Source organism: Gopherus flavomarginatus, chromosome 14, assembly GCF_025201925.1.
Source record: "Gopherus flavomarginatus isolate rGopFla2 chromosome 14, rGopFla2.mat.asm, whole genome shotgun sequence".
In the NCBI taxonomy this organism is placed as follows: domain Eukaryota; kingdom Metazoa; phylum Chordata; order Testudines; family Testudinidae; genus Gopherus; species Gopherus flavomarginatus.
The window spans coordinates 38,212,192-38,236,035 of record NC_066630.1 but is presented as its reverse complement, the minus strand read 5'-3'; the positions used below and the strand labels follow the sequence as shown (position 1 = coordinate 38,236,035).

Genomic DNA, 23,844 nt, shown 5'->3' with positions numbered 1-23,844 from the left:
TCTGGATATTTCCCTTGCTAGATTTGCCTCAGCTGGAGAGGCTGTGTGTTAATATAGCATTATGGGAGAAAAGAGAGAGTGGATAAGACAACTAAGCTACAATTTACTGCTTTAATTCTTGGTGATCAAATGCATATAATTCCTGCATAAATCCCCTCAAAGCAATCTGATCTTAGTAATTAAGTCAGCTACACATTAATGATACTTAATAGGTTGGCTTTCATCCATCAAGGTTCAGTTTGACAACTTCAGTGCTCCAGATGCAGGGCCTGCATGCTTCAAAGGCAAATAATCTCAAATCAAAAAGGTGCTAAGACTTAAAAGGCTCTTTTCCCCCTTTTTAGCTTGCTTTATATATAAGGGAGAAAGCATGTTTGCTTGTCTCATATCAAAATTTACCTACAAAGGTAAGATGGCCAGTCTTTCATAAATTGTAAATAAAGGGGCATCAACAGAAGCAGCAGCCCTTCAAATGAATATTGATAAAGCTCTGTGGCCATTTCCCTGTTCTGAAAGGAATTTGAGGATTTCAGTAACTCAGACATAGGTTAGGGGTTTGTTACTTGGGTGGGTGGGTGAAATTGTGACCTGCATTGTGCAGGAGGTCAGATGAGATGATCATAATGGCCCCTTCTGACCTTAAAGTCTATGACCTTCATGTAAAAATGCCCACTTACCTTTTAAGAAAAACCTCCACTTGGTAGCCTGCAAACAAGTACATGTTCATCTCAATGTTGTCTCCCTTGGCAACACACACAAACTAGAGCCAAGGATCTAACCATGGTGAACTCCAGCTGAAGGTGATGAGAGGCCTTACTAGTTATTAGCAGGGATCCTACTTTATAAAGAAAATCCATTTTTCCATGATTAAAATGTAACCTGACAGCAGAAGCCCTCCCCCATTCTGTGTTCCCCATGGTAAATGAATTTCTAGGATACCTGGTTATTAGTTGCAGATAGAAAAAGGGAACCCAGGGTTTTTCTTTCTTAGCTTGGTCTGCAGTAGGGTTTTGGATAACAGCATCTGTGCTGCTGGGATCAACTAACTTAGTTACGCAGTTCAGCTGTAGCAGCCCATATCAAAACTGAACTAAACAGTCATGCTGAAGGGCATCTGGCCTGTCCCTTCACTAACTAATACTGTCTGGTTTCTCTCAAGCAATGCCTCAAAAGGCTGAGCCTGTTCCTACAAAATTGCTTAAAGCTGGCAAAGCAGAATAAGGGAGAGCACCCCCAACTTCACTGCTACCAGGCAAAAGGCTTCCTTCCCTCTAGTAAGCACGTGTATTAGGGTCTTGCCATGCAGTGAATTCTAGCTGTAGGTAAAGGAAGCAGATCTGTGGCTAGAGCCAGGGCAATGCAACCATGGCTTAAGACCTGCTAGCCAGTAGCTGAAGTGAAAAGCTCACTGCCCCTAATCAACTGCTGCAACACTTCCAATTGGTGGGAGAAATACAAGCCCATCCTCCACCCCCTGCCTACTTCCAGGCTTCTACTACAGTGGTGAATAAGGGGAAATCAAGGACTTGTACTTGTCCAGTTGATAGCCAAGTGATTGACTAAAACAAGGGTCAGCAACCTCTGGCATGCCAGGCCAGTTTACCTGCCATGCCTGCATGTTCGGCTGATCACAGGGGCTGTGCTTTGCTGCTCCAGGCCAATGGGGGTGGCAGGAAGCAGTGCAGGCTGAGGGAGGTGCTGGCTGCCCCCATTGGCCTGGAGAAGTGAACTGTGGCCAGTAGGAACTGCGATCAGCCAAACAAACTGGCCCACCCTGGCAAGCCACCTGCCAGAGGTTGCTGAACCCTGGACTAAAAGGAAAGCAGAAATACCCATTGAAAAGACCACAGAAGATGCATGCAAAAGCTCTGGTAAGTAAATCTTACTGCAGCTGATCTCTTCCCTGTGTGACTTGTCATACCCTTATTTTAGCAAGCAGAAAACTACTCTTCCCCTCAGCCTGCAGCACCAGCAGAGCAGGGATTAAGGAACAGGGAATAGAGTCCAGCTCAAAGTGAGGTACAAATTCCTTGGCTTTCATAAAGGGCATAAATGGGCCTGCACAGCCTTTAGTATTAAGAGGCAAGGGGAAAAAAAAAAAAAACCCATTTCACTAAGGAATCAGAACCCTTTTAAATTTAAAAAAAAATCAGCACCATTTTTAGGAATGCAAATAACTAGGCCACATCTCCCTCTCTGAATGACTTGAGAGGTACCTACCTTAACCTAGGGAATTCCATGCTGTCTCTTCCAGAACAGGCTGTAGAACTCTGGGATCTTAAGATTCTGGCAGTGACCAGCCAGGCCTCTAGAAAGTGGAGCAATTCCCAAAGACAACTTGCGTTGCTAAGTATCCCTTACCTACTGCATGGCAGAGATGGCATGGCACAAATCCTGGGCTGCTGACTTTCTAAGGAGAAAGGCAGATAAGCAAAATAGCCCCCCATCCTCCCTCACTGTTGGGACTGAACTCTAATACCACAGAGGAATTCTTGCCATCTCAGAACCAGGTAAAAACCATCCTGTCACGTACTGGCCAAAAAAGTGCATAACACAAACATGGGCTTTTAGCACTGATTAGTCTCAGTTGCACTGCCAAACACCTCAGCTTTACCTACAGCAAAATTGAGTAACAATATGATGCTAGCTGATGGCTTGTTGCTTGACCAGATGCAGAATGAAGTCCGAGGGAGAGAACTGAGCCAACTCTCTAGCAGATCCAGGGTTCTGAAACATGCTATCTTTAGTCAGAAGCTTAGGAAAAATCTGCAGCCCTACTCAGGCTTTGAACAAGTTACTAACAGAGCTGGGCTGCAGTCATAGCTGCTTACAGCATTTGAAGGCTGTTGGAGTTTTCCATTAGTAGAACATCCTGCTGTTGACTAGAGCGAGCATCATCTTAGATGCTTGTAACAGTGCATGAGGAGAACCACATCAAGGTGTTATCCTTGCAAGGATAAAATCAGTGTTCTGAGACAATTGGTGTCCGAGGGGTGGGGTCAGTACCTTCCCTAAACACTCCTCAGTCAACATTAGCATGGCTAGAGTGGGTATGCGTCCTCCTTAACTCTCACCCCTGTTGGGCCTTATGCAGGAGGGTTCCCCCTGGGTTTGTCACACTTACAGCTGAAATTTAATGAACAGACTTCTCCCTCCCCAGTAAGACAGGTATGTAATTTATAGAAAGTCAAGAGGTAGATGAAAAGCCACTACAGAAATATCAGGAATAACTGGGTCCAAATCAACTCTCACCCTCTGTTCTTCCTGAACACAAGTGGCCGCCCCATCCATCCCGACAGAGGGGGGTGAGAGCGCAATGTCTGCTTTATACAAAGGCTGCAAATCCCAGTTCAGCCTCTGCTAGCTCGTCAACTCCAGCAATTGGTGCAAGATCCTCTTCTGCCCATAGCGCACTTGCAAGGCCTGCTGCTCTCTTGGGCTTAGTTTGCCATAAGCCACCTTGTCATTTAGCAAGTCCTGCTCTGCTTTCAGGTCTGAGCGGTAAGACTCCAGTGTCAGCAGCGCACTGTCATGGAGAAGCTTCTTCCATGAGGCTTTGAGTCTGGGTATTGTCTCGTTAGACAAAGTAAAGCTCTCTTCATCCTCTGTGTCTTCTTCCCAGCCCTCATGTTCTTTAAACTCTTTGAATTCCTCTGCAGCCATACACAGCACCTACAACCAACCACACAGATACCTAGTCATGCGTCACTGCCTGAGATAATGACTAAGGTTGAACAGAATCAAGGTCCCAATTTTCAGCTACTGAACACTGGGAGGGGAGAGAAGAAGAGAGAGAGAATCTCCACTGATGCTAGGAAAATACAATCGATTTGCAATGGGAATGGGCACTAAGGAGGTAGCAAATAACCAGACAGCAGGATAGCAAAGCAGCTCGTTGGTTTAGTGGGGGCATTTGGCCAGATGCAAATGCTGAGCATGCTTTCTTCAGTACAGAATCTGATCTCCAGGGGCCTTAATTTCCCAGCAGTACTTAGTTTTATTGCAACACTGTCATTGTCCTGGGGAGTGGGGGGGGGGGGGGGGGGGGGGAGGCTGCTGTGTTTCTTAAGGGTCCAGGAGCAGGGAATTTTAACATGAAAACAGATTCACAGTACAGCTGACTAACATTTAATCTCTTATGAGATGAGAGAGCTTTAAAAAAAGCAAGCAAATAAAGCAGCTCAACATTTAAGATCCCAATTTCCAGGGGTCTGTTTCCTAGTTTCAGTGCTCCTAGTGCACAGCTGGGGAGTGAAGGGGCCTTTTGGCAGGGTGTTAAATACTTCCCCCTTCCCAGCTAGCTTCATGGGGGCTGTCACAAGCACAGACCCTCCAATACAGTAACTCCTCACTTAATGCTGTAGTTACATTCCTGAAAAATGCAACTTTAAGCAAAACAACATTAATTCTTAAGGGGGAAATTGGATTCACTTACCCACCCACCACCCTTAATGTTATTATACAGATAGTATATGTTTTAAACAATTTAATACTGTTCACAGTTATGATGATTGTGAAGCTTGGTTGAGGTGGTGAAGTTAAAGGGTGGGATATTTCCCAGGGAATGCCTTGCTCGCAGTGCTTCTCAAACTTTTGTACTGGTGACCCCTTTCACATAGCAAGCCTCTGAGTATGACACCCCCCCCCTTATAAATTAAAAACACTTTTATAATGTTAAATATATAAAATGCTGGAGGCAAAGTGGGGTTTGGGGCGGAGGTTGACAGCTCGCAACTCCCTGTTTGAGAACCCCTGGGCTAAATGATGAACTAGCACTCGGCTGAGCCCTCAAGGGTTAACACATCGTTAAGTGGCTCTGTCTCCATGTGTGAGAGGCTAGACACACACTGTGTGTGGGAGAGAGAGAGAGAGAGATGCACACTGCCCCTTTAAGTAAGCTGACTCACTCTTATATGCATTGTCTTTTTAAGTGGATCAGGAAGTTGAGACAGTCTGGGGCAGCAGCTGCTGTGTCCCCACCCTGCTCTATATGGTAAGTAGGGGGAGGGGGACACTCTGCCATTAGCGTCTCCCCCCTGCCCCGCACAGCAAGCAGGCGGCTTGGGAAGCAGCTCCAAGGCAGCGGGCAGGAGCAGCACATGGCAGTGGGGGGAGGGATAGCTGCAATTGCTAGCCTGCTGCAGCACAGGGAACTTAGGGGAGCTGATTGGGGGGGGAGGGGGGGAGCGGGACGCTACTGGTCCACCCTGGTTCCAAGCCCCCACCCACTAGCTGCAACGGGCTGCTCTTCCTGCAAGCAGTGGACAAAGCCGAGGTTAGAAGGCAGCATTGCACAACTTTAAAGAGCATGTTCCCTAATTGATCAGCAACTTAACATCGAAACAACGTTAACCGGGATGACTTTAAGCAAGGAATTACTGTATTAATGGCCTGTGACTGCTCTCTCAGCCACACTAAAGATTACATTCAAAATGGATGCTGAAATACATCCTGGCATTAACAATACCATTAAATGCCACATAGACAGCTTCTCTCTCTTGAAGAGGATCAGAGCACGGAGACTCAGGCCATGTCTACATCTACAATTTTGCAGCGCTGGTTGTTACAGCTGTATTAGTACAGCTGTATAGGGCCAGCGCTGCAGAGTGGCCACACTTACAGCAACCAGCGCTGCAAGTGGTGTTAGATGTGGCCACACTGCAGCGCTGTTGGGCGGCTTCAAGGGGGGTTCGGGGAACGCGAGAGCAAACCGGGAAAGGAGACCAGCTTCGCCGCGGTTTGCTCTCGCGTTCCCCGAACCCCCCTGCAAACCGCAGGGAAGGAGACCTGCTTGCTCGGGGGTTCGGGGAACGCGAGAGCAAACCGGGAAAGGAGACCAGCTTCGCCGCGGTTTGCTCTCGCGTTCCCCGAACCACCCTGCAAACTGCAGGGAAGGAGACCTGCTTGCTCGGGGTTCGGGGAACGCGAGAGCAAGACGGGGAAGGAGACCAGCTTGATTACCAGAGGCTTCCTCAGGTATGCTGGGATACCTGCTTATTCCACAGAGGTCAAGAAAAGCGCTGGTAAGTGTCTATACTTGATTACCAGCGCTGGATCACCAGCGCTGGATCCTCTACACCCGAGACAAAACGGGAGTACGGCCAGCGCTGCAAACAGGGAGTTGCAGCGCTGGTGGTGCCCTGCAGATGTGTACACCTCCTAAGTTGCAGCGCTGTAACCCCCTCACCAGCGCTGCAACTTTCTGATGTAGACAAGCCCTCAGCTACCCTAGGAAGCTCACACATCTCCTTCACGCTAGACTCTAACTTCACCTCCATATAATCCTAGAGCACCAAACTCCATCTTTGCGATTAAACCCTTGCTCCTCCCCGTTCTGAGTAAAGCTCTAACCACAGGAAGGCAGAATTTCCCCAGCCCCTTTATTCTTAAAGGAGAAAAAGCCCCCCAGCAGGTCAGCACACAGTATTTATAAACTAAACTATTCCAGAGCAGCTCCATCCTCCTCGTGAGGCAGAGATTCTACCTGTAACCCCACATTGAAGGTACAACAGCACAAGTCAGCCAAGCCTTTGGAGAACAAGCCTCCATGGGGCAGGATCAGCACAGCCATCAGACATTGCACCACGCACCTTCAATGTCATGGAGAGCTCTTCCTCCGTCAACACTTCCTCCCAGCCAATCACAAAGGCTCCTTCTTCCCCCACCATCTCCAGCTGGCAAAGGAAATCCCACTGCTCAGAGACCAGCTGCCGCTCCGCTTCAGTGCTGGCACCTGCTTGAGGATGACAGGAGAGAAGTCAACCACGCCCACTACACAAGGGGGGGAGGACGGACAAAACTCCGTAGAGCAAGACACAGGCCAAGACTTTCAAAAGCCACTAGCGAATTTGTACCCCAACGTTCAATGCCTTAGAGGCCTGATTGCCCCGAAGTGCTGAGCACCACACCCACTTAAAACCAAGAAGCAGTTTCAGGGACTGTTTCTAAAGCAGAGGCAGAGGCAGAGGTTGACTGTGGCTGCCTTGAAGCTCATCCCTGAGGGTAGAAGGAAAATGTTATGGGTGCCCCACGATGAGTGGTTACGAGAAGTTGGCTGCTACACGCTTTGTTTAAAGAGCTGCAGGTAAGGCCCATGGTCTCCTTCTACCAGAGTCATTCAGAATTAAGTTACCCGACCTCCAAATGCTACAAGCCACTCACCCTGCAGGGCAGCCCTGCGCACCGTCACCATCTGGATGTCGGCGGTGTCGTCCGTGTTGCCGGGGTAGGGCTCAGCAAAGCCGTACATGTGCATGAGTTGCCAGTTGGCCATCTGGCCGTAGGTATTGAAGATCTCTTGGCCTTTGCTGATGGGCTGCGTTGTGACCATTTTCAAACACTCCTGTAGGCAGAGGGACGGAACAGGCACGAAGGTGAAGGCTGCGTCACGATACTCAAAAGTAAGAGATTCCGTCCTTAGGGGGCAAGTGCGGCCAAGTTCCCCCTGCCAGGACTGCAAGGGAACTAGGCCTTGCTGGCTCCCCACAATGGCCCTTGCGCAGGAGAGAGTGTGATTCTGGTACACACCAGGAAATCCCATTGCCTGGCAAACACAGGCGGGTTTCTCCTTGTCCCATCCAATACCTTGTGCAATAGGCTGACCTGGGAGAGCCAGTGTCCCTGGCAAACACAGAGGTGAGTGTAACATTAGCCGCTACCGCTCAGTCTCCAGTCCTGCTCCTGTCACGTAAAAGTACCTTGGTGGCCACCAAGCCCTTTTCCCCCACCCTGAGTCGTTGGGCTGGGGGAGTCTGCCCTGCCATCGCCCGTGCTTGTTCTATGGCAAACAAGGACATCAGGCTTCAAAGAGGGTGAACAGGCCAGCATCATTCCCTCCAGGAAAATGTACCTCCCAGTGCTCAGGCCCTCGGCATGTCCTAGAGCCAAGCCCCCTATTTCCCAACGTGGAGGCACCAATTCCCCCCCGCAATCAGATTGGCACAGGCACACCCTGCTGCCCAGGCAGAACCCCTCTGGGCTTCACACGGGCAGACCTGGTCCTTGCACTGGGGGCCAGGAGCGTGGAATCCCCAAGGGCGATTGTAGCCAAGCTTTACCTCTGCCACGCAGCAGCAATCCAGGTCGCCAGACATGGAGCTCAGCCCGGGTAAGAGGTGAGGTGCTATGGGCTGTGGCAGGCAGGGCAGCAGACTGGATGTTTGAACAGTCCCCTACCTGGCTCTGGAATCTAGGAGTCTCAATGTAGAGCCAGGGCTGGGCTTCCTCTCCCACGCCCCTGTCAAAGGCCAGAGGGGAACCACACCAAAGCTGGTTGTGATCAGACAGAACCAGCTGGACGAGTAACAAGCCATGGCCAATGCCTAGGGATACATACACTCGCCATTCACGCAGATCCCCACCTACTCACCAGGGAATATTCCAGGTTGGCATTGTGATTGGCCACGTGATTCAAAATGTCAGCCATGGGCACCATCATGGGTGGGTTGGGCTCCTTCTCATCCTCGTCTTCCTCGTCCAGGGGCTCCTGGAAGCTATTTGGGAGGAGAGGTGAGAACAAGCCGATTGAAGCAAAATGAAGCCGTGGCTCTTAGCCCACCCTGGGCCCGTGACTGCCAGGGGCTGGCTGGCTACCTTGGAGGGCAGAGAGAAGTGTACGAAGTGAGCCCAGGCGGTGGCAGCGCCAGAGCCACCTCCTGCCAGGAGAAGCCTGGTGAGCTACAATCTAGCCCTCATGTCTGACTCCCCAAGGAGATTCCTCAGGCTCACCCAAGGAGGCTTCATTTCAGCCCCTCTGGATCCAGAGACGTCTGCTGCGAAACTGCACCTCCCCATCTCACCTATAGGCCATGACGAACGCCACCAGGCTCTGGTACAGCTCCGGCGTATGCAGCTTGGGGTCAAAGAGGTCCAGGTGGGACTCCATGAAGGGCAGGATGATGGAGGTGTACTCCAGCTGGATGTTGGCCAGGTCTTTGTCCACCGCTTCTAGGATGCCAGTGCCTTGTAGGAGCCTCACCCTCTCTTCTTCAGGCCTGTATCAAGGGGCAGGCATGGCATGGATTATCCCCACCCAGGAAGGGATTGAATTAATATAGTTACCCTTGAGTCAAGTCTCCTGGATCCTCAATGGCCTCCCACTCTACTGCTATCCGCATCTAGTTAGCCCAGACCCCAAGTTCAACCCACTGTAAACCCTGGCTAGCATTTAGGATGGGCAGCCACCTAGGCTGCCAACGTCTCTAACAGAACCAAGCTACATGCTGCTGACCCTTGGGGAAACAACCAAAGAGGGCAGGAGGCACACAGCCAGGAGCAGAACCGAGGCCAGAACAGTGCTGTATCCCCAAGAGCACACCAACTCCCAAGAGCCAGCGCCCCAGTGGCAGGAGGGACCCGACGCCCAGGACCGAGTCTCGTGCAAGCTGCTGGATTTCTGCAGCCTGATGCTAGCGTGTGTTATAATCTTACCAGAACATGGGGTGATCCAGGCTGCTGAAGTCAGGCCAGAGTGAGAAGTAGGGACGCCAGTGGGAGTTGCTGGCTGTGTATTCATGCAGCAAAGACAGAAGGAGAGGCACCCAGCCAGACTGACTCTCCAGGGACGCTTGGTCTAGGGAGCCAAACACAGAGGAGACAGGAAGGAGAGGAGGGGGAGGAACATGCTGAGATCCCAGGTCCTGTTATTCCTTCACTGGAGAGCCAGTGCCTTTGACTGTTAAGGACCAAAATCCCTGCACTGCTCCAGGCTCCCCGGCAGAAGGGATGGTGGGGGTGAGTTGGGGACTCCAGACTTGCTACTCCCAGGATGGCAGAGAGACAAGAGGGTGGGGGTGGCTCTTCAACCAACAATCCCTTACCCCACTTGTTCGTTAGAAGCTCTGCAAACCACTGCCCTCTCCAGGTCTAGCTCAGGCAACTCCCCAGCCCCATGAGGTTCCCCCATGCTACAGGCTGCCTGAAGCAGACGAGAGCACGTTGGCCACTGACTAAGGTCCGATTTGCTGCCCCTGAAATTCTCCAGACTCCTGCATATTAATCACTGGTCTACTCCCAGCAGGCGTGACCATAATGTTTTAGCCAATCTCCCTTTTCCTGCCTCGGCTGGACGACAAAATGGGGGCCAACGTGGCGACAGAGCAGCCACGGGAGCAGGAGAAATCAGGAGAATCAAAGAACCAGGTTAGAAAAACTCTCAACTTTCAAGAACTTTGTTCCAACCTGGCAGCCAGCAGAAGTCAGCTGCAGGGCTCCTTAGCTCTACGCCACGTGTCCTGCTCTCGTACCTTTTTCCAAGAGGGACCGGATGGAGGTGGTGTGCTGGGACAGGAGCGCGGCTCTTGGAACGGTGAAGAGGACTTCTCCAATCTGGAGGTCCTCTCTGGCCAACAGGCCGTAGTCTGACACTGTGCCCTCTTTGCTCACGTAGACCTAGGAGAGATGTGGCTGTAAGGGCCTCTGGGGATCCCAGTGAAAACCTGCCTCTGGTGGGACAGCCGTGAAGGATTGCAAGGGAAATGAAGGCAAGAGGTCAGGAGAATAAATCCAAGCAGCATCCATGGAAGCCCAGACAGTTAGACTCATCCCTCACGCGGCCAAGGGATTTCCTGCCAACGTAAACAGGAGGTTGGTTTTTAAATAACAAACCTACAGCCAACCTGACGGCTGCACCCTTGCACTAGTGCACGTGAGAAGTAACTGGAAATCACCACCTCGTAAGCCCTCACACTCAGCCTCGCTGTTTCCCTGCCCACCACTCCAACCTCTCCCCCGAGAACTTCCATGGATGAGTGATCACCCAGCCCTTGGAAAGCCAGCCTTACCCTATCAGCCCGACGGGTGGCAGATACCCATACGCCACACTCAACCTAAGACCTCTGAACACTGGGACTCACACCTGGGTGAGGGTCACTCGATACCCGGCTTCCATCATCCGGATCCTCCTACCTTTGGACTGAGCTCCAACCCGACTTTCTCACACCAGTCCAAGAAGCCAGAAAGGGGGTCAGCTCTGCAGTCCTCTGCAGGGCTGCCCCCTGCAGCCACCTGCTAACAGAAAGAGGGGTCAAGCTTAGGGAACAAGGACAGCTCAGGCATTAGAGAGATCTCACAGCAGAGGACGGAGGGAAACCCTGGAGGCCTCGTTGAGTTCCAGCCTGGGTAAATTACAACACAGAGGGAAGCACTAGGCTCCAGTGGATGGAACAACAGATCAGAAGTTAGGAGACCTGGGTGCTATTTCCAGCAAAGCCAGGCTCAGTCAGGCATTGGGCAAATCATTTCATTTCCCCTGGGCCCCACTTTCTCCATCTGAAATAGGGTGAGGAGGCTGCCTATCCATCTTTGTAAACTGCTCTGAAGTCTACGGACGGACAGAGTATTATTACTAGCTATCCCTATAGCTTCAATTGGATACCCTATTTCCTTCACTTCCTGTCTTAAACGGCTGCTGTGCACGGGTTACACATTGGTTGTGTTTCTGGGCACAGATGGCCGCATTCCTGCGGTGAGTGAAGTGCTATGGGATGAAAGGGGATATTTATGTATGCGAGATCATCATAAGACAGGCCAGTCATGCTTCTCTCTCCCAACACAGGCCCTTTCTTTGCTGCAGCAAGGAAGAGTGACAGAAGACGGCTGTTCTCTGCTGTGGCCAGAAGATTTGAACTGGGAGGTAAAAGATCTCAGAAATGTTTACAACAGGTTTATTCACTTCTTCGGGTAGGTCTTCCATTCTGTGGCCACATGCACAGGCAGAAGATTATTTGCTATTGCTCTTAGATTCAACAGGGCCCAGCATTCTTCGAGACTGTAACAGTTACTGTTACCCTTACCTGACATGGCAGCTCTCCCCGCCACTGGAGAATCTGTGCCCCAAAGGGAATAAAAACCCATCTCCCTCCCATGTTCTGTTGGTTGAATTGTCTTCCTGGTCAGACCAAGCCAGCCAGACCATGGAGGTTAAGTCCATTAATGGCTATTCGCCAGGATGGGTAGGGAATGGTGTCCCTAGCCTCTGTTTGTCAGAGGGTGGAGCTGGAAGGCAGGGGAGAGATCACTTGATCATTACCTATTAGGTTCACTCCCTCTGTGGCACCTGGCATTGGCCACTGTTGATAGACAGGATACTGGGCTAGATGGACCTTTGGTCTGACCCAGTACGGCCGTTCTTATGTTCTAAGTTTACATTACAGGAAAATGGCAAAAATCACTAAAGTATCATTGAAAGTTAGCATTTGAAACTGGACTGTTAATGAAAAAGTTAACCAAGTAGCAGGGAAAACACAACAATCTGGGATTTCCCCCCCTCAATCAGAGCACAGAGCTCCATTTGCAAGGATTTGTGGGGCCATTATTGTCACTCACAATCACTTGGCTAGCCTGTGAAGGTGTCTAATCCTTCGCTAATCCCAAATGTTTCAAATTGCAGGGTGATCATTCCGGTCCAAGAGTTCATTCTAGAATAGTGTTACAAAGGGCCTGTCTACATTACTGCCTAAGTCAACGTAACCCCTGAGCGACGTACGTTCCATCGCCATAAGCGGAAATGTAGATAAGCTCAAAGTGTCACTTACCCAATGAGGGAGCAGAAACAAGACTGCACAGCCATTCATACAAGCCATTCATACAACACAAAACAGCCAATGGTCAAAGGGCACAGTTGGACCTTGCAAAGGGATTTAAAACCAACAGTAAAAGGTTCTATAGCCATATAAATAAGAAGAAAACAAAGAAAGAAAAAGTGGGACCGCTAAACCCTGAGGATGGAATGGAGGTTAAGGATAACCTAGGCATGGCCCAATATCTGAATAAGTACTTTGCCTCACTCTTTAATAAGGCTAATGAGGAGCTTAAGGGTAATGGAAGGATGACAAACGGGAATGAGGATATGGAGGTGGATATTACCACATCTGAGGTAAAAGCCAAACTTGAACAGCTTAATGGGACAAAATCGGAGGGCCCGGACAATCTTCATCCGAGAATATTAAAGGAACTGGCACATGAAATTGCAAGCCCATCAGCAAGAATTTTTAATGAATCGGTAAACTCAGGGGTTGTACCGTACGACTGGAGAATTGCTAACATAGTTCCTATCTTTAAGAAAGGGAAAAAAGGTGATCCGAGTAACTATAGGCCTGTTAGTTTGACATCTGTAGTATGGTCTTGGAAAAAATTTTGAAGGAGAAAGTAGTTAAGGACATTGAGGTCAATGGTAATTGGGACAAATTACAACATGGTTTTACAAAAGGTAGATCGTGCCAAACCAACCTGTTCTCCTTCTTTGAGAAGGTAACAGATTATTTAGACAAAGGAAATGCAGTAGATCTAATTTACCTCGATTTCAGTAAGGCATCTGACACGGTTCCACATGGGGAATTATTAGTTAAATTGGAAAAGATGGGGATCAATATGAAAACTGAAAGGTGGATAAGGAACTGGTTAAAGGGGACACAACAACGGGTCGTACTGAAGGGTGAACTGTCAGGCTGGAAGGAGGTTACTAGTGGAGTTCCTCAAGGATCGGTTCTGGGACCAATCTTATTTAACCTTTTTATTACTGACTTTGGCACAAAAAGCGAGAATGTGCTAATAAAGTTTGCAGATGACACAAAGCTGGGAGGTATTGCTAACACCGAGAAGGACCGGGATATCCTACAGGAAGATCTGGATGACCTTGTAAATGGAGTAATAGTAATAAGATGAAATTTAAGAGTGAAAAGTGCAAGGTCATGCATTTAGGAATTAATAAGAAGAATTTTAGTTATAAATTGGAGACACATCAGTTGGAAGTAACAGAGGAGGAGAAGGACCTTGGAGTATTGGTTGACTATGAGCCGCCAATGTGATATGGCCATTAAAAAAGCTAATGCAGTTTTAGGATCATCAGGCGAGGTCTTTCCAGCAAAGATGAGGAGGTGTTAGTACCGTTATATAAGGGCTTGGCTACACTTGCAGGTGTGTAGCGCTGGGAGTTACAGCTGTCTTCGTACAGCTGTGTAGGGCCAGCGCTGCAGTGTGGCCACACTGACAGCTACCAGCGCTGCAGTGTGGCCACATTTGCAGTGCTGTTGGGAGTGGTGCATTATGGGCAGCTATCCCAGCGTTCAAGTGGCTGCAATGTGCTTTTCAAACGAGGGGGGTGGGGTGGAGTGTGACAGGGAGCGTGGGGGAGACAGAGAGAGTGGATTTTTGGAGCCGACACTGTGTCAGCTCCCTGCCTTGCAAGTTCTGAGGACTGGAAGATACACAGCACCAACCTTCAATCATTTTAAAAGTTTTGACCCCTTCCCCCACCCCTCTCTTATTCACTAAATGCAAATAGCCTTCAGACCAGATAAGCAGCTGCTCCAAAACGGACTCTCCCCACCCCCCACCCCCGCCATGTTGCTTCTCTCCTCAAGCAATCAAGCTGTGAACATTCCAAAGGAATTCCCCTGCCTGCCCCTGCTCGAGCAAACGAGCAGTGTTTGTTTTTTAGATAAGCAGCTCCGGGAGCCCGGAGTTCACAACAAAACGGCAGAGTGGCTGAACAGGCATTCTGGGATACCTCCGAATACCTTGGAGGCCAATTGCAGCGCTTTTGGTGGACACACTTGCAGAGCAGCGCTGCATCACTAGCGCTGCAATCCTTATACCCCAGGCAGAGCAGGAGTACAGCCAGCGCTGCAGCCAGGGAGATGCAGCGCTGTATGTGCCTTGCAAGTGTGGACGGTGAGTAAGTTGCAGCGCCGCTGGTGGGTTTACAGTGCTGCAACTCTCCAGTGTAGCCAAGCCCTAAGGCACTGGTGAGACCTCATCTGGAATACTGTGTGCAGTTCTGGTCTCCCATGTTTAAGAAGGATGAATTCAAACTGGAACAGGTTCAGAGATGGGCTACTAGGATGATCCGAGGAATGGAAAACCTGTCCTATGAAAGGAGACTCAAAGAGCTTGGCTTGTTTAGCCTAACCAAAAGAAGGTTGAGGGGGGATATGCTTGCTCTTTATAAATATATCAGAGGGATTAATATTAGGGAGGGAGAGGAATTATTTAAGCTTAGTACCAATGTGGAAACAAGAACAAATGGTATAAACTGGACACTAGGAAGTTTAGACTCGAAATTAGACGAAGGTTTCCAACCATTAGAGGAGTGAAGTTCTGAAACAGCCTTCCAAGGGGAGTAGTAGGGGCAAAAGACATATCTGGCTATAAGACTAAGCTTGATAAGTTTATGGAAGGGATGGTATGATGGGATAGACTAATTCTGGCAATTGATCTTTGATTATCAGCAAGTAAGTATGCCCAGTGCTCTGTGATGGGATGTTAGATGGGATGGGATCTGAGTTACTACAGAAAATTCTTTCCTGGGTGCTGGCTGGTGAGTCTTGCCCACATGCTCAGGGTTTAGCTGATCGCCATATTTGGGGTCGGGAAGGAATTTTCCTCCGGGGCAGATTGGCAGAGGCCCTGGAGGTTTTTTGCCTTCCTCTGCAGCGTGGGGCACAGGTCACTTGCTGGAGGATTCTCTGCAGCTTGAGGTCTTCAAACTACAATTTGAAGACTTCAGTAACTCAGACATAGGTTAGGGGTTTGTTACAGAAGTGGATGGGTAGGATTCTGTGTCCTGCTTTGTGCAGGAGGTCAGACTAGATGATCATAATGGTCCCTTCTGACCTTAAAGTCTATGAGTCTATAACCTGTAACAAGTATTAGACAAACAGATTTGCAGAAATCAGGGCTGGTTCGTGACTAAGCTGCTAATTAAAGGGAGCTACTTTCCTAGTGAAAATTATTGAAAACCGTACCTAAAACCTGTATTCTAGAGTCAAGTTGCTTTGTTCAGGTGTTTTTCTGACTCACCGGCCCTACATATTCGTTGCTAATGTGAGCAAGGTGAAAAGCTCAGTCTGATTTCATTTTCAGATTTTAATCTTCATAAGACCAGCCATACTGGGTCAGACCAAAGATCCATTTAGCCCAGTATCCTGTCTACAGACAGTGGCAATGCCAGGTGCTTCCGAGGGAACAAAGAGAACAGGGCGATTATTGAGTGATCCATCCCCGGTTGCCCATTCCAACCTTATGGCAAACAGAGGTTTAGGTAGACCCAGAACACGGGGTTGTGTCCTTGATCATCTTGGCCAATAGCCATTGCTGGACCTGTCCTCCGTAAACATATCTAATTCTTTTTTGAACCCAGTTATACTTTTAGCCTTCACAACATGCCTTGCCACCAAGTTCCACCGGCTGACTGTGCGCTGTGTGAAGAAATACTTCCCTTTGTTTTAAACCTGCTGCCTGTTAATTTAATTTGGTGACCCCGGGTTCTTGTGTTATGTGAAGGGATAAATAACACTTCCTGATTCACTTTCTCCACACCACTCATGATTTTAGAGACATCCATCATCGTCCCCCTGAATTATCTCCTTTCCAAGCTGAACAGTCCCAGTCTTTATAATCTCTCCTCATAAACTGTTCCATACCCCTCGTCATTTTTGTTGCCCTTCTCTGCGCCTTTTCCAATTCTAATCCATCTTTTTGGAGATGGGGCAACCAGAACTGTGCACGATATTCAAGATGTGGGCGTACCAGGGATTTATATAGAGGTATTATATTTTCTGTCTTCTTTTCTATCCTTTTCCAAGCGGTTCCTAACATTGTTTGCTTTTTTGACTGCTGCTGCACATTGAGCAGATGTTTTCAGAGAACTATCCACAATTCCAAGATCTCTTTCTTGAGTGGGAACAGCTAACTTAGACCCCATCATTTTGTATGGATAGTTGGGATTATGTTTTCCAGTATGCATTACTTTGCATTTATCAACACTGAATTCCATCTGCCTTTTCCTTGCCCAGACATCCAGTTCTGCCCGATCCCTTTGTATCCCTCCCCAGTCTGCTTGGGACTTAACTATCTTGAGTAATTTAGTAGCATATACAAACTTTGCCACCCCACTGCCCACCACTCATCTCAGATCTTAGATTCAGCCTTTAACCCACTTGAAGTAGATTTTAAGTTAATGAAGGCAGGGGCTGACTCTTTGCTCTCACCCGTAGCCCCGATAACAGTGACCAGCTGTTGGGTTAGTAAGTCTCAATATACAGATTAAGAGCCAAGGCCCCCTACCCAAGTCAGATCCCCTTTCTGATAGAGATGGCTTCAGCTACCCACAGGCTTCCCCACCCTGCCTCAGTAATTACTGGCTGCAGCCGAGCCCGCCGCTCCCTCCTCGGCCCTGCCCAGCCGAGCCTGGGAGATCCGCTTCTTCCTCACTCCGGTGTAACCGCGTCTCACTCCGCAGTGGCCCCAGCCGGAGCTGAGCCCTGGGAGGAGCATGTGGAGCAGGCACCTGCCCCTTTCACCGCTACCTGGGGAACCGGGACTGCCCCCCCTCCCGGGGCTTTTCCTTCAGCGGGAGTCCCCGGCATCTCTCGGGGGGGGTGTCCCGCCCCACCCCACGGAGCTGGCTCGCTCCGGTCCCCCCAGTGCTGGAGCCGCCCATGGCGGGGGGCAGGGGCCCGAGCCCCCAGAGGCGCGTCCCCCCGCCCGCTACCTTGGGCCTCTTCGCCGCCGTCGCCATGCCCGGTCTCGGGGGTGGGACGGAGCCGCGTCCGCAGCGCAGAAAACAGGCGGCGGCCGCCGCTTCCACGTGGTTCCCCAGCACCCGGGGCGCCTTCCGGTCTGGGGCAGGCCACGCCCCCTTCGCTTACGGGGGCCGAGATGGGCCTACAGCTGCAGGCCCCGCCCCGCCCCAGCCCTAAGGGCTACCTGGGGGCGAGGGGGCGGGGCTATCAATGACCCAGCAGGGGGCTGGTTGTGTGCCAAGAGCGGGGGGGGGGGGAGTGGCTGGGAGAATGAGGCCAGGACCCCCCCCCCCCCCCAGTAAAGTGCAGCCTTTCCGGGGGGGGGGTCGCAGCAGCCAGAGGCAGCCCCAGGCCCTGGGGAGTCAGTGGGGTCATTCTGGCAGGACAAACCCTTCCAGTGCGGGGCTGTGTGGGGTCCATGTGCAGCCCGTGGGGCCTGGGTGCGTAGGGCTCTCATGGGAGGCTCTCCCCAAACAAAGAGTGCACAGAGCTTTGGGAGTGCAGCGGGGGGAGTGGGGAGAAGTGATGCCCCGAAGGAGCCTGTTTTCCAGAGGGCAGGTGTTCAAGGCAGTCCAGCTGCTGGGCCCCTTGGATACACTTGGCCTCAGTGTTCTGGTTTCAGAAGTTTCCAGATGAATTAAAATTCAACCCCTTTGCTGCTGCTGTTTGCAGTAAGAAGTGGGTGAAGTGAGCTAAATCTGTTCTCAGAGTGGGTGGTTATGAGAGCAGCCCAGCTGCCTTCCTGGGGTTGTGGCCGCACCCTCTAGTCACTGCCGCACCGACTAAAGCAGCAAAACCTTGGGCCTATCTCATTTGTTTCCCCTTTTAAGAAGTGGTGTCAGACACCCTGACCTGTAGCTGGGTGGATGCTACTGCTGGCTTGCTTAGCTTCAACCATTTAGCCAAAGGAAGCAGAACAGGATGCTGTTGTCAATGGATTTAAAGGGAGCCTCTGAATGTCTACAGGGTCGGGCCTGCTGGTGAAATAGGCAGGGGAATGCCTAGTGCGTGAATACTACCAGAGTGGGTCAGGAGGTAGGTGGCTTTGCGTATGCCCGCTGGCAGAACTGTAGGGTTAGATGGGAGCTGACCAGGGGTTTTGAGGAAGCCTGTGGAGAAGAGATCTGCAAAATCCTAGTGTGGCACCCTAACCCCTGGCCCATCCTTCCTCTACGTCCCACATTCCTTTGGAGGTGTCAGCAGGAACTGCAACCTACTACAGAAGGCCAAGTGTCAGATGCTAACTCAGACTTCTAGTGACAGTAGGAGAAAATAGCTCCCGGGCCATCCACAAGGAATATACATATCTGAGACCTGTCCTACTTGTCTCTGCCCTGGCCTTTCCAGCTCCCGTGTCAGAGTGAAGATCCACACACCCCATCACATAAGGATACAGTATAATAAGGCTACTGAGACCAAGGTTCCCAATCCCATTCAATCCGTTATGACCCCGCTCGCTCGCCTTTATAGCATACATGTTGCTAAAATAGGAGCCTTATTCCGATGAAGCCCTTTTAGAGGGAAGGTGATGATTAGACACCCCCCAAAGCTCTCTGAAGGGACCCCTCCCCCCTGCTCCCTGATAGGGAAACTCCAGGGCAGACAGAAGAGAACAAGGTTTCCTGTTTATTCTGAAAGGCTCCTAGCCAAACTCATTGCCAGTTTGGTTTTAGAGATACACAGGAACATGATGCATTTTGCTTCCCAACCCAACATGCTTGCGAAGGGCCGGATTCTGCTGCTGGGAATTCAGTGCCATTGATTTCCGTGGAACCATGATTAAGTCAGATTTCAGAGACATGCCACAAGCGCTCTCTCTTTATCTCTTGGGCCTCTTGAACCCAGTCTGACCAGTCTAGATACTTCTCCAGAGTTGTTTACCTGCCCTGCAGTAATCACCCTCCCACCCCACATTTTGGTCCCTGCGAGGTTAGTACAAAGATACACATAACATTGATAGATACAAAAGCAGGAGAGTCTACTAGGTTCTTCTTAATGTCTTTATTAGTTTTTGACACAGTAATCCTTTCTACATCAATCATTTTTTGTTCCAGTTTGTTTTTGTAGTCGTCTGTAAATACCATGGCATCAATGCAACTTTCTGAGCATCAACCATCTTAATGCACAAAAATATAAGGATTCACCTCATACAGAAGTCTGAAATTCAGTAAATTCCACCTTAACCAGGAAAAAAAAACAAAACCTTAAAAACAAATCCAGAACAAAATTACAGCCAGAACACCATAAATGTTAAAACCACACATTTGTTACCAGTTGCTACAAGAACGAAAGAAAGGAGGGGGGGGGAATCCAATATATATATTATGTATAGGTATTTATATATATTACCTGAAAGGACACACTAAAAAAAAAAAACAAGAAAAATTGCAGCAGTATCTACAGTAAAAAGAATTCCTACTAGCTGTCAAACATTCACATTGAAATGTTCAGAAGGAAGCACACAGAAAAACAGAGTCCGGGACAAACTAATACACAACAGAGAGTTTCTAGAATGCTTGTGGTGATGTCCTACCATTTAAATGCACTATGTGTGTGTGGCGTGTGTGTTCTGTATTTATCCATACGGTAAGCAGAGGTCAGAGACGCACACTCTCCTAGATAGCATATGCATGGAAGAGACAGTGTGTCTGGAACAACACGGGATGTTTAATGCTGTCTCTCTTTTTTATCTCTAATAGAATTTCTTCTTGCTGCTAGTATGATCAGCTTTGGATCTGTTCCCTCCAGCTCCTAGTGTGGCAAGCCAGGCAGCTGAGGTGCCCTGTAGGGGCTGTGTGGTCACAAAGAGCCAGAATGGAAGTTGGGTGGGTCAAAGGGACTGGAGACCCAGCATCTGAGATGGCGCACGCTCAGTACCTTCTTAACTGGCTCTGCAGCCTTTCATGCAGTGAGCTGGCATTCACTGGCTGAAATGGCACAGAATGACACTGGATGTGTTCCTCATGGGCTTCTGTAGTCCCTTGGACTTCACCTTATGGTCCGTTTCCCCACTCCTCTGGCCCAGGAGCAATGCAACAGGAAGGGGAGGATTCTCATCCTGACACAGAAAATATGGCACTGCCATGCGGGCATGGCTCACGCCTGGGACCACTGGTTTGTGGCCTCCCTTGGCGACTCACTTTTGCCTGGGACATGGTGCAAGGAGACGATGGCTGATCCCAGGAATGTGTAAGGTCAGCTCTTGTTTCTCTCCCTGCCCCCCAGGGCTGGTTCTAGAGCCATGCAGAGGAACTGCACGCGAGCTGTACCCAGCTGATGCTGGGATGGGGTTTTGGGGGCAGAGCCCCACACCCAGGTGACCCTGCGGGGCTAACATGAAGTTTAGGCAGCCCTTACAATCAAAGTACATGATAACGTAGCTCCCCTTACCCCAGATGCCCTCCCAAGCACTCCTCATCCTCTGCATACAAGCCGCTGACAACCAAGAGAATCCCATCAGCAGGTGAGACTAGGGAAATTTCCACTCCCAACACACCAACTAGTAAACCCTGGAACAAACTGGCTAAAAGCCATTTACCGGATGGAATCAAAAATGCTCAGCTGCATGTCATGGGCCTCGTACTGCTAACAGCTCACAGAGATTCTCCTTTAGCTCGAGTGGGTAGGGCTGGGCTTTTGGAACAAGAGGATCTGTGGTCAGTTCTCCACTGTCACCATGACAGTCTGAGCAGCCATACAGCACAGAGACCTGGATTTGTTTTAGTGCAATTTGCATTCACATCCTGTGCACCAGACCCAAACCACACTCAGCCCCAGTCCCTCGGGACGGATCACAGACACGTAGAAACCTCACCAACTCAGACTGGATCAAGCCACAACACAGAGGAAGAACCAAGCCCTGGACAGCTGCTCAGCGTGGAATGCCAAGCGACAAATGAGTCCGACATAGTGAGAATGGGGCGTGTGGGGAGAGGTGTTGGTTCTGGGAGTTTCCAGTGGGATTCCCCCCAGAATCTGGGGGGCAAAACACTGACGCAGACTCAAATATCCCCGGGAAAGCTGGTACCCACTTGCCCTGAGTCCACTGTGCCAACCACAGCAACACTGGCACAACGCCAAGAAACAAGGCCTCACGCCTGCCTAGCAGTGGGCACAGGATGGCAAAGCTCAAAGCCCAATTCACCTAGACTAACGGTAAACAGAACGAGCCGGGACAAATTACTGACTTAATTTAGCTAGTAAAAGAACACACGGTCAGCAGGAGAGGCGCATTTCTGGAGGCCATACCGCCTGCTTGTGGTATGCACACAACACCCAATGAAGTCATGGCCCAGGCACATAAAGATGCATCACCCGTTTGCTAGAACTTAGCCCAGTTGTGGCAGGTGCTGTACAAACACCCTGGAAGATGCTTCTGTCCAGTGCTCAATTTGTGATGAAAGAGGTACCAGGGCTCAAGCAATGTTTTTAGTTTCATAACTGACGTGGCAAGCGCAGAAGTGCCGGGGCTCTGAACTGCCAAAGCTGGAGGTGCCAGGAATCAGCCCTGGCGAGCTCTGGCACAAATTAAGCCCTGCTTCTGTCCCTTGGGCAGGCTGTCCCCAGCACGTGGCCTGTAAATACTACAATCGTCCACCAACAGAACAATAGCAGCTGCCCCGTAAGCCTTTGGACCCTTCCTATAGGTTTCTGGAGCATCCGCTTCTAACAGCCTTTCTGGAGAGCAAGAACAGGCCTCACAAAGCCGCACAGGAACCTGCACAGCCACAGCCCTGTCATGGAAATCACCACCCCCTGCGTAAGTTTCCTCCATTCTCTAGCCCCAACATCCTGCTCCTGGCAGCGCTGCCGGGAGCTGGGACGGAGTTTTACCTTTCTGAGCCTTGGATCAGTATGGGAGGGAGGGAGGGGGAGGCGCAGACTGCTGAGGAGTTTAGTCTGTTTTTGGTTATGGTCGTTGATTGTCCTTCCAGCAAAAAGCAATTGTAAAGAGGACGTGTGTGTGCACAAGTCACAAGCGTACGCACGGGCAGCCCTGGGCTCCGTCCTGCCATGGAGCACCTGGGAGCTTAGTTTATAGCACTGGCCCATGCGTGAGTATTCACTGTTTCTAAATGCGTCCAGGGCACATTTAAGATCTTGTGACTTGCGCCCTTTATGGGAGCCAGAAAGGGCAGAGATTGCCGGGTCTCTTTAGTGCAGGTATTTCTTGGGACATTGTTATTTTTATTATATGTTTTTACAGCTCTCACTCCAGCAGCATTGGGGTGTTTGTGTCTTATAGGGGAGGGGCTAATGCCCAGTCCTCACGACATGTCACTTCCTGCCTTAAAACAATTCTACTTCCTGTTTTGGATGGACAGGCCAGAGGCCTAGAAAGGAAGGGCCCAGGGAGCCATTCTGCAGGACAGCTACCTTTCATATTGCTCTTTCCATGGCTAGGCAAATACTTAGTTTTCAGCATGACCAGGATTAAATCCCAGTGGGCAGCAACATTTCAAAACCAGGATTTCTCAAGCCCTTTTTGTTTCTTCCTCCCCATCTCGCACATTAACCCAATGATGCATGGACACCACCTTGAGTATCACTGGGTAGTGATACCCAACAACATGGAGTCTTAAACCCATGTCAACACTGTGTGGGTCTTTGTTCCCCTCTAGTGGCTGAACCATTTATAGCAGTTTAGGAGTATACTATGGATAATTGAGGGGGTCTTTTTAGCTCAAGTGGTAGGGACTCATGCTTTTAGCTCTTGGGATCCTAGGTTCAATTCTCCCAGGGGCAGGTCAATCGGAAAAAGAAAACGATGGTGGTGATCACTGGAAGGGGGGGGCACGCTACATTTAACCCTTAGCAGTTTTATTTAAACAAACCAACCCAGATTGTTATGAACACCCCACTGCATGTGAAAGAATTGTGATGAGCCTTTCGGTGACCATGGACACATGCGGGATTACGTGCTTGCTTGAGCTTTCCTGCTGCTGGCCAATTCACTGACACTTCTCACCGGTGACCTTAGGAAACCAAGCCTTTGGCTAACAAGCTACGTAAGTGGCTGGGTGGAGCCAACACCCATTGTCTCCACAAAGAGCTCGGCTCAGGAGCCTCTCCCAACCAACTGCACGGAAGAACCCTATGGACCTGACCGGTGGAGAAATTTGTTACTGCTTGACTGACAACAGGATAATGTCACTAATTCAAAGTTGCAGCTATAGCTAGAGGTGGACTGAACCGTCGGTCTTACAATGGTGCTCCCGCTTTCCCGGGTTTTATGTGATATTAAAAGGGGGGGGGGAACCCGACGAGAAAGAAAAAGAAACCCCAACATGGTAACTGCTGGGAGCCGAACAGGATGGCCGTT

At 50.0% G+C, this 23,844-nt stretch overlaps 1 protein-coding gene and 1 long non-coding RNA gene across 3 annotated transcripts; both read right to left on the bottom strand.

Annotated features, from left to right (window-relative positions):
* Positions 1-97: 97 nt before the first annotated feature.
* LOC127034297 (uncharacterized) lies at positions 98-3,083 on the bottom strand. The gene is made up of 2 exons (XR_007769344.1): positions 2,221-3,083; positions 98-705 (listed from the first exon to the last, which is right to left on the bottom strand). It is a non-coding gene; the product is annotated as an uncharacterized LOC127034297 (long non-coding RNA).
* A 76-nt stretch (positions 3,084-3,159) lies between these two features.
* On the bottom strand, positions 3,160-17,602 carry SETD6 (SET domain containing 6, protein lysine methyltransferase). Of its 2 annotated transcripts, none has more exons than XM_050922990.1 (9): positions 17,492-17,602; positions 10,906-11,007; positions 10,245-10,389; positions 9,430-9,571; positions 8,799-8,993; positions 8,369-8,492; positions 7,162-7,342; positions 6,591-6,733; positions 3,160-3,672 (listed from the first exon to the last, which is right to left on the bottom strand). In XM_050922990.1, exons 1-9 carry the CDS (start codon positions 17,516-17,518, stop codon positions 3,361-3,363), a joined length of 1,371 nt encoding a protein of 456 aa, XP_050778947.1. In that variant the 5' UTR covers positions 17,519-17,602; the 3' UTR covers positions 3,160-3,360. The 2 variants fall into 2 exon arrangements, with proteins under 2 accessions (XP_050778947.1, XP_050778948.1); XM_050922991.1 differs by having other exon boundaries at positions 10,906-11,004.
* Positions 17,603-23,844: the final 6,242 nt, after the last annotated feature.